This window comes from Panthera pardus, unplaced genomic scaffold, assembly GCF_024362965.1.
Source record: "Panthera pardus isolate Hobbes unplaced genomic scaffold, ASM2436296v1 HiC_scaffold_6, whole genome shotgun sequence".
Lineage (NCBI taxonomy): Eukaryota > Metazoa > Chordata > Mammalia > Carnivora > Felidae > Panthera > Panthera pardus.
In genome coordinates, this window is record NW_026526991.1 from 127,491,286 (window position 1) to 127,501,189 (window position 9,904).

The 9,904-nt window shown below is 44.7% G+C and overlaps 2 protein-coding genes across 4 annotated transcripts in view; both read right to left on the minus strand.

Annotated features, from left to right (window-relative positions):
• The window catches only part of HSPA14 (heat shock protein family A (Hsp70) member 14), a 43,143-nt gene extending 33,354 nt beyond the window's left edge, over positions 1–9,789 (minus strand). The window contains exons 1-3 of one of the 2 annotated variants that reach the window (XM_053894631.1): positions 9,632–9,789; positions 8,295–8,375; positions 8,139–8,221 (exon numbers count right to left, since the gene is read on the minus strand). In XM_053894631.1, coding sequence (XP_053750606.1) covers positions 8,139–8,221; positions 8,295–8,375; positions 9,632–9,688 — 221 coding nt within the window. In that variant the 5' untranslated portion in view covers positions 9,689–9,789. The remainder of the gene's footprint in view (positions 1–8,138; positions 8,222–8,294; positions 8,376–9,631) is intronic. The other variant, XM_019460720.2, reaches the window with a different exon arrangement.
• Positions 1,575–8,227, minus strand: MSANTD7 (Myb/SANT DNA binding domain containing 7). 2 transcript variants are annotated; one of them, XM_053894632.1, is made up of 3 exons: positions 8,139–8,221; positions 5,396–6,124; positions 1,575–4,882 (listed from the first exon to the last, which is right to left on the minus strand). In XM_053894632.1, exons 2-3 carry the CDS (start codon positions 5,955–5,957, stop codon positions 4,359–4,361), a joined length of 1,086 nt encoding a protein of 361 aa, XP_053750607.1. In that variant the 5' UTR covers positions 5,958–6,124; positions 8,139–8,221; the 3' UTR covers positions 1,575–4,358. The 2 variants fall into 2 exon arrangements, with proteins under 2 accessions (XP_053750607.1, XP_053750608.1); XM_053894633.1 differs by lacking the exon at positions 5,396–6,124 and having other exon boundaries at positions 8,139–8,227.
• Positions 9,790–9,904: the final 115 nt, after the last annotated feature.

Sequence of the window (9,904 nt, forward strand, 5' to 3'; positions counted from 1 at the left end):
GCACGCACACGCACACACACGTGTTAACCTTCATGTTTGGAAGTAAATAGCTCTTATTTGTTCTGATCTTGCTATTAACAGATGCTATACATCTGAGGGTAATTTTTCAGAATATCAATGATTTTATGTCATATATACTCCCATCTGTGATGGTGAAGACTGATCACTGACAATCACTGAGATAAAAAGGATGAAAAGAAAGATGTCAAAGTAAGGGCAGACCAGAATACCTAACACCATCTTTGTTCCTTGGCTCGTGAACATGAATCAACACCCAAAGCAAAAAACAAAAAACAAAAAAACAAAAAACTGAGCTAAAGTATGAATGTTCTATGTGGAAAGGTGCAGCGTACTGCAAGTAGACAGATCTATAATGTCCTACACAAAGTAGGTATTAGATAAATGTGTACGGCAACGAAAAATTAAAACAATGGATATGATGTTGCTCAAAATACCAATTTGTGCAGACTAAAAAATGTTTTCACGTTTATTACCTCACTTGCTCTTCACAACACCTCAGTGGGGTTAATTTGGCAGGTATTATTTGGGAGGTAATAGTTCATAGAGAGTCAATGCCTTATAAGTTAATAAGGAACAGTTGGTACTTGATTCCAGGCTTCTCTATCAGGCTGGTGTTGTTTACATCTAACCGGCTGCCTCCCAGTAACAAGGTAAATGACTAAAGTACCTCTGCCCCTTTGGGCAGTGACAGGAGTCCTTGATTCTTGCTATAATTTCATCTAGAAATTAAAGGAAACCCTTCCACTTTAACCCTCCTTCCAAGGGGTTGCAGCTATTCCATTCAGAGACCAGTCTTAAAAAAGAGGAGTTGAAAATTAATAGCGACTAACTGCTGAAGTTATTGGGCATCGCAAGACCCTAACCTGCGTAAATAAGAGGAAGACAGAAGGGTTTAAGTGACTAATTCGGCTTAGAACTGTCTAGAACACTTGCAGGTTCCTCACACTTCTTCTCTATCATCTAAAAACTGCTAAGAGAGGAAACAGGTTAAGTAAGTAGCTTGCCCAAAGTCCCATGGTTAATTCATGGCAGAACTGACTGGAATCCAGATCTTTAATACAAAGTTTAGTATTCTTTTCACTAAGCCCTCTTTTCCTCCCTTTCTCTAAATTCGGTATTTCGACTGGATCCTGGATAACTATTTTAAGAGCACGCCAAAAAAAAGATGAAGTGTGCCCATACTTATTTATTTGCACCAATACCATTTCAGCATGACACTTACCAGTTGTTCTCTTTAGAACAAGCGTTGTGGTCAACCAGGACAATTTATCCTGTTATCTATCCATCCTGTAAGCTACCCAAGTCAAGATAGTTCGTTGCCAAAAAGCCTATATTATGGAATTTATAGACATTTTAGAAACGGAAAATTATTTCTCAACTCCCCTGCGAAGAGGGCCCCTCTCATGTGAGGACAGAAAGCACACGAAGCTCTCAGGGTCGTATGGAGGCGAGACCCTGGAGATTAGCTAGTAGAGAAGCAGAAAGCAGAGAGTGGAGGTGACGACAAATGGTCGTGGATATCGCCAGAAAGTAGCGGACTGACCACAAGTACATACAAGTAAAAACTTTATTTGTCCACACCAGGATTAAATCACTTAACAGAAACACAAAGGGTGGTGGGAGGCTGGCATACACAGCACCTCATTTACATCACGGTCTTCAGGAGGCAGAGTGTTAACCCCACCGTCGTACCACAACCTTTACAAGCACTGCCGCTTTCTCTTCCTCGTCCTTCCTTAAATGTCTCTTGCACCATCAGCAGACTGTCGGAGCTGGCACACAGCAGCACTAATGTGCTCCGGGGCGGTCTTCCCCATCACTGTCACAAGACAGTGCCTTCCACATCTGAAAGCGTTTTTACATTCATCTGTTCATCTGGCCCTCACCACACTCCCGCGAGGTAGGTAGGAGGGTTGTTTGTCTCTCCCTCTGTGGGTGAGGAATGGGAGTCACAGAGCGGTAAGGTGACCTGCCTAAGGGTGGGCAGGCATGAACGGCGGGGCCCAGAGCCTAGGCAGGGTTTCTGAGCTTGTTCTCTTTCAATGAGAATGGCCTCCTCTTAACAGTATTTTCTTTTTCTGTTTATTTCATTAAGAACTTTCCTTTTCTTCTCACATTAAAGTTATTTCACCCAAAAGATTTTCACAGTACTACCTCCTAAGTTTAGCTCCACTCCTGTTCTGTAGCACTTATCTCAAATAAAGCCCTGCCTACATACTTTGCTACCATTAATAGGTTAATAGAGTACAGGCCTAACTCTCCTTTGAGTACTTCCCTGTTTTTCCAGAAAGTCTACGTACTTATATTAGTGTTACCCAGTTAAAACAGACACATACAAAGGCCTAAAACAATTGAGAAAATGCACACACACATATATCCGTTTCACTGCCTTAATATAGGCTTCTTTAAAGCAAGGAACCTACGTCTGGTGTGGTGCTTATGTAAGTGGAGTATATTAATAAATATTAATACCGTAGAATGCTCTCTTAAAATACAACTGTTACCAGTATTTCAAACATACAATATGCTACTGTGACTGAAAATATTACAATTAAAAGTTTACTTTGCCTTTTTCTTGTTATGTCACTTACAGAATTGTTTTAGAACTAGAAGGTACTAGAAAAGTCATCTAGTACAAATCATTTTAAAGAAATTGAGGCACCAAAAGGGCAAGTCACCTGCCCGAGGTCACACACCGTGACAGGGTTAGAACCCAGTGCTCTAGCACATCAGCTGCCTTCTACACGCATCACCCGTTCGTCAGTGCAGCTTGCCTGCCTCCGACTCACGCTCTGGCTATATTCCTCGTGTTGTTTTGACTCTTTCTCCACCCACCTGCATTTCCAGCACATAGGTAAGCACCCAAGCCTACAAAATATAAAACAAAACCTCTTCAAATATGCCTGCACTTGTTTTTTTCAGCCTGTAGACTGGAGGAAAGCCTTTTAAATTCCAAGGCTCTTATTTGTATTTCCTGAAAGTACTAAGCAAACCACTTAAAAGCTTTGAAGTTTGTTGGTTTCGTGACAGCCAATAATGGCATTCTTTCTAAGGTAAATTGGAAGTATGGCTCAACATCTTCGTATCTCCTAAAGGAAGCGTGGATGTTCTGGGGGAAAGGAGGACGTCTTTACTGAGGGCTTTGTGCTTAAAAGGAGTCATCTACTGCAGGCGGCCTTTATCCACACCATCCTCAGTTGTTCCCGCCGTCCTCTTCCACCACAGGCCATTAACACGGTGAACTTTTGTCTACACTGTATGAGAAAAAGTGACTTTGCAAAGTTCCCCAGAAGCAAAGTCTTCTAGGGCTTGCCTCTGTAACATACTAGACAGAAAAAAGGCTAAAGGGAAGGAATGAAATTAGCTGAAAGCACTTGGAAAACACATTCCAAACTGTTTCCACATGTTGTTCCAAGTGACGCCCTAAACCTAAAGACATGTAATTATGTATATCAGGGACCCAAATAATATGGAATGCAAAGAATTTACTTACATTTAATATTTTATAAAACAGCCAATACCTCATCATATCGAAGACCATATGAATCGTAACACACAACTGTAGCTCCCTGTCGGTTCTGAATTATATCCTCAGAGTGGTAAGACACTAAAAACCAGTGAAAGGGAAGGAAAGCTGCTTTGACCATTGAGTGCTTACTAGTAAGTATGTCATAGACACAGCAGTGAAAATATAAGAGGTAAAGGTATAAACACATGGATCTATATCAGTCTAATGAGCCAGAGAGGGATTAAAAAAATGAAAACCTTAAACTTCTAAGAAGCAGTCAAGTTAAACTGGTAAAGATTCAAGCAATGAGGTCACGGCAGACACCATAATTCTTTGTCAACTAACGTGCCTCACCCTAGCCTTACTTCGGCCAAGGTCATATGCATTAATAACTTACATGTATATAGTGCGTAGTGCTTTTAAACTTTTAAACCCTTTCACATCTACTAGCCATTGGGTCCTCACAACAACCCTGTGAGGTAGGCAGGTCAGGAGTTATTACCGGGCCCCCATACAGATGAGGAAACTGGTGTTGAGGTAAACTAAACTGCCCCACGCTAGTAGCGAGGCCGCGGCTAACCCTCTCTCTGGTCTTGACTCCATCCGTTCTGTCAGACCACTCCTCGCATGCCCGAGAGGTCTTCCAATTCGTGAAGAAGCTTGGAAAAGCAACTAGCTCATACGTTCCCGCTACTCTGCATATGAATGGTTCATCCGTTTTTTCTTTTCTTTATTCTTAAGGACGTGTAAAAGGAGCCAGGGTACCAAAAGGCAGGTGTTGGAACTGGGCTTCTACCAGTTTAGGAAACAGCCTCTTTGTAATCAATTCTTAACTTTTGGTATTCGAAATTAACCTCTGAAGCAATTTTTCGAGCCCTAGCTGAAAAGCACCGGTGGCCTCTTCCACCGCCGTGGCCAAGCGTCTGACTGCGATCACGGCATCCCTGCGGAGCTCGTTGGCAGTGTCTTGCTGAGCACTGGCCTCCTCACCAATAGCAATCAGCCTGTCCAATTTTTCTTCCTCACGCTTTGAAAGTTCTCGTGCCAACCTCCTGTTTTCTGCCAACTCGGCCGCAATAGTCCTGGCCACTGACCGCCTTCTTCGCCTCGCCCACCGTGGAGGGGGCTCACCGGTCAAAGGCCTATCCCCACCAGAAACAAAAGGAACTGTGGAGGAGGAGACCGGAGGCCGCGGTGCGGAGGCCACCCCAGGAGTGTTTCGGCTGGTGCTGGCACACGGACTGGGCTCACCGGACACACCCAGGCGGGTCATGGGGCTGCTCTGACAGGGAGCAACCGCACCTCTGAAAAGGTGGTGGGAGCTGCTGTAGCTGGGGGTCCCTTGCGAGCACCCTGAAAAACAAAGCAACAACGTTGCAAAGAGGACATTCCTGCTAGGGGAATGCTTGGAGCCAGCAGCGGAGTTGAGAAGACAGTTACAAAACTGAGGCTGGAAAGGCCTCTTTCCACCAGGGACTGGGAAGATCTCAATTCCTTAATCTGGACTCTTTGGCCAATTGCAGTCTTACCTCTAAAACCTCCCTGTTGCCTTCCTGAACCCTTTTCCACATAGCCAGCCAGCCCCATCTCTAGTCACGAATTCCTACACACCCACTATAAATAATGGCAAAACTAGTCTGGTTCTAAAGAATACTTCGTCCACATTTAAAACGTTCTAATACCTTAGATACTTAAGGTCATTGCCTTTAAAAACCTGGAGCCCTTTATCTGACCACGAGGCTTAAAAAATAAGAGGGCATGGGGCAGAAATGGAGACAATGTTGAAGAGCACACCGTCCAAACATATCCTGCTGTTTAGAACCGAGTGACTCTGGCACCCCGATCCTTCACATGCTTGGGAGTTACCTGCACCCGAGGATTCATCCCAGGAGTCCTCAAGGTCACTGGTTTCTCGCATCTGGTCACTGATTCTCAGTTGACAATCCTCATCTGATTCCTTAACTGTTTTCAAGATAGGCTGATGATCTGCTGCCTGAGTCCTTTTTGCTCTGAGAATGCTGGGTCCCTCTTCCCCTGGGGTGTCAGAGGCCACTAAGTTCTGATCACAGTGCTTGGCCCAAGCAGTGTCCTCCATTAAGTTGTCTGGGTCAGTCACTATCTGATTTCGGAGAAGCTGATCCAATGTATCATAAAACGGACAGTGCGGCGGATCCCCCACACTCGTGGCATGGGCAACGTACGCCTTTAAATACAACGCCTTCAGAACTTTAAACTTGGAGCGGCACTGACGTTCGGTGCGGCGGAAGCCTTCCTGCTGCATTCGCTTAGACACAGCCTGATAGACATCTGCATTATGATGCACAGTCTGGAGGCGTTGAATATACTCTGCCTCGCCTAGTATGGAGAGAAGCGTTCGTGTCTCCTGTCTGGACCACCGGATGCCCGCACTGCTATTGGAACTGGCCATAGTGGACTGGGAAGGAAGATTAGCTGTGGGAAGCTCCTGGGCAGCAAGGTGCAAATCTGAAGGTGTGGGGAAGCTCTGTGTGCTCTCAGTGTATTTCCAGGAGCCAGCCGATTCTTCCCTCTCAGGGCTAATTGTTGAGAAGCCAGGTCCAAGGACCGCATTTCTGGCTGGAAGGCCACAGGGGAATGAGAGTTACAGAGAGGGTCGTGAGGATAATCGTGGCAGCAAGTTAAGTGGTGCTCCCTGTAAGTACGGTGCAAACAGGCAGGATGCCAAGACTAAGAAAGCCCAACTTTGGGAGTTTGCCCAGGACAGGTACCGGACCAGGGGCTTCAAGGGGTCTTATTGGCTTGATAAAAGGGGACTGGCTCCTCCACAAAAGACAGAGTGCTTCTGAGGCCAAGACCTGGTACAAGTGCATATCTGTAAAAATCACCTTGTGTTCTAAGTAGACTGAGGGCAGAACATGTGGACCAGGACACAGCTCACTCCAGAGAAGTGCGCGCAGGATCATGGTGTAACAGCAGGTCTGAAGAGCGCTCATCCTTTACTAGCCCTGGGGCTATATAATACCCATCTGACTGTCACCACTGCACTTTGTTAAAAGGTTAACTTTGGGGGCGAGAAAAGTACACTTAAGTTGTTCCTGACAATACAAAGATGTTGCATGATATGGCAGAAGACAACCATATCATTACTCTGATCATCTGCCCTAAAAAAGGGCTACCAGGACAAAGATCTACTGAAATGTTCTGTATCTGGATCGTATCAATGTCAGTATCCTGGTTGTGCCACTGTACTATAGTTTTCCAAGATGTTACCATCGAGAGAAAGTGGTAAATCCAGTAATATATTGGATTTCTGTTATTACTTCCTACAACAGTATGTAAATCTACAATGATCTCAAAATAAGAAGTTTAATAAAAAAAAAAAAAAAAGCCCTATTTTGGCTGCGTATAGCGAATCTAGCTTCAAGGCCCATGTACGGCACCCCGCCTTTTTAGAGGTTTTTTTTTTTAACTTGCAAATTTTTGACACCAGCTAATTTATTTTCAATATGCTCAATACTAAGTTTTATCAACACATAAATGGATATGGGACTATATTTATCATCACAAAAATTTTAATTCTCTCTAAAATATTATCATTTTTGACTTCGTGCATAAATACCCTAAGGGGGAAAATAATTATCAAGTTCAGCTTAAATATGTGTAAGGGATAATAAAAAAAAAAATACCTGTACATATAAAAGAAATAAATATTAGATTTAATCCATAACCCTCGAATTCTAAGATCAACACAGGACATTTCTACTTAAACTCTCAGAAGTAGAAAGAACCTGAGGCTAAGTTAGAAGTCCTGAACCACAGTCCTATCTAGCTCACCCCTCTGAGTAATACTGTAACTTCTACGTGTCTTGATTTTCTCATCTACAAATGGGAAGAAATAAAACCTGCCCTTCCAATCTTTTAGGGATTTGATAGGATTAAATAATAGATGTGAAAGCACTTTGAAAATTTAAAAACACTGTATCAAGTATTACTACTCCAGTGAAAATGAAAACCTCTAATTATTATGTCAATCTATAATTCGAGGAGACAGAAGTCTGGAGAAGCAAGCCTCTTTAATCTTTTAATTAAAGTTACAACAGATGATTAACCTGATTCTTAAGATGTTAATTAAACTGTTTAATGATTAAATTCATAATGCAGCTGGAAAAGTTAGTTCCCAGAAAGTGTCACAAAAGGACCCGAGGAAGAAAATCAATAGCTTCTATATACATTATGACCAACTGTAATAGATTTTGCAAAATTCGACTTCAGTACAGAAAAATCTTCAAATTCCCACAAAATCTTTCAAATTCCTTCAGTGACGTAAAAAGGTGAAAAGTCCAAATTACCACTTCTAAATGACACAAATTATCAAACTATGTGAATGGTGGCATTCATCAATAAGAACAGACCCATCGGCAAGAAACAAATATCTGAGTGAATCCCATCCTTGATAAGATTCAACACTAATTATCAAAAGAAAGAGCCTACTTGGGATAATCTCTGAAATGACTCAATCATAAAAAGCAACAGAAAACCAAACTGGTGTTTCCAGTTTCATTGCACATTATGTTCAGAATGTATAAACACATTTTCTTCCCATATGTAAGATTATTATTTTATTCCGTACCTTCTGCCAAGGATCTGCTTTACTTTCATTACTGTATTTGAAATATTTCTTATTCTACTTTGTTTTGCTGCCAATCCAACAACCTGAAAAAGAGCAGTATATTACAATGCATGTAATTCTGCTTATTTCAAAATACAAAAATGAGGGAAATAGTACCTCTTCATTTTCTGTGTAAGCAACTACAGCTGGAGTAACTCTGTCACCTGCATCATTTGCAACCACATCAGCCCGGCCATCCTGGGAAAAAAAAAAAAAATAGAACTCTATTAGGTCTTTTGAAAACAAAACACATATAGACATATACAGATAGATAGTCCCATCAGACATATGTGGACCAGTGTTATCTTGCCACATGCGTAGACAGAAAAGTCGTTACATCAATATTTTAAATTTGTAGATTCAATGGCCGTTATTAATTTCCTAGATTTTATACAAGGTCAATGTTCCACAAAGAACTGCCTCATTTTTTCTATCCAGTCGATAAATGGATCAAACATAATAATCTTTCTATATACAATAACAAGCCTTATGACATCACCCTTTCTAGTTTTCGTTCTTCCCCAACAGGTACATCTTTCTTCCTTTTTCTACGTATGATGAATTAGCACTAAATCTCTTTGGTTTTCCTTCCAAGTTACTTGACATTTACGTGCGAGACTAATATTAGGGGAGTTGGTTATTATTGTTCCTCTCGCCTCCCCACCGATGCCAAGAAGCTACAACTCCTTGTTAAGCTCTCTCATTCAAGAAAGGTCAAGTAGAGCATGCCACCAACTCGATTCACACGCTTCGAGGGATTAGCAACTCCAGTTTCAGATCGCGACAACCCGGTCCTTTCGCGGCAAACATTCAGAAGCCGCCGGTGTCGGACGTTCAGGCCCACCTCCGGGCCTCCAGTGCCCTGGAGATCCTCGAGACCCCTCCCGGCCTCCGGCAGCCCTGAGGTCCCTGGGACGGCCCCTCTCCAGCTTCCCTGCAGCCCTGATGTCCCCGAGACCTCCCAGGCCTGAGCTGCCCAGACGTCCCCGGGACCGCCCCCTCCGGGTCTCCGGCGGCCCTGACGTCTCCAGGACCGCCCCTCTCCGCGCCTCCTGTGGTCCTGATGTCCCCGAGACCCTCCGGGCCACCGGCGGGCCTGACGCCCCGGGGACCAGCCGTCCTCGAGATCTCTCTGGGCCTCCAACGGCCCTTACGTCCCCAGGACCGCCCCCCACCAGGCCTTTTGCGGCCGGACGTTTCCAGACCCCGCGCGCCCACGTCGTCACAACCGTCCGCCAGGACGCAGTGGACTTTCCGGAGGAGCTGCGGATGACGAGGCCGGTCCGCCCGGAGCTTCGCCTCCAAACTTGCCCCCAGTAATGTCTCTCCACGCGACATTCCTAGGCCGGCGACACGCCGTTCACAAACCCCGCAGGAGATCAAAGGACTTGGCTCCGCACCGGGAGAACTGGGTGGCCGACATTAATCACAAACCAGCTCCCCCAGGCCCTCACCTTATAGACGGCCACACAGGCTGAAGTGCAGCCCAGGTGAACTCCGATGGCCGCCATGAGGCGGCAGAGACGGCGGCAGCAGTAACGAGTGGTCCCCCTGTGCCAACAGCTCCCGGCCTCCGAACAGCCCCATCAGGCACCGCGGAAATTTCACGTTCCCGCCCGCCCACTGCGTCCCGTCCATCCGCCCCGGCCTCCCGCGTCGCCGCCAATCAGCGTGAAGGTTTCGCCTTTCCTCTCGGACTGTCTGCGAATAGCTTCAGTGCGTCCCCC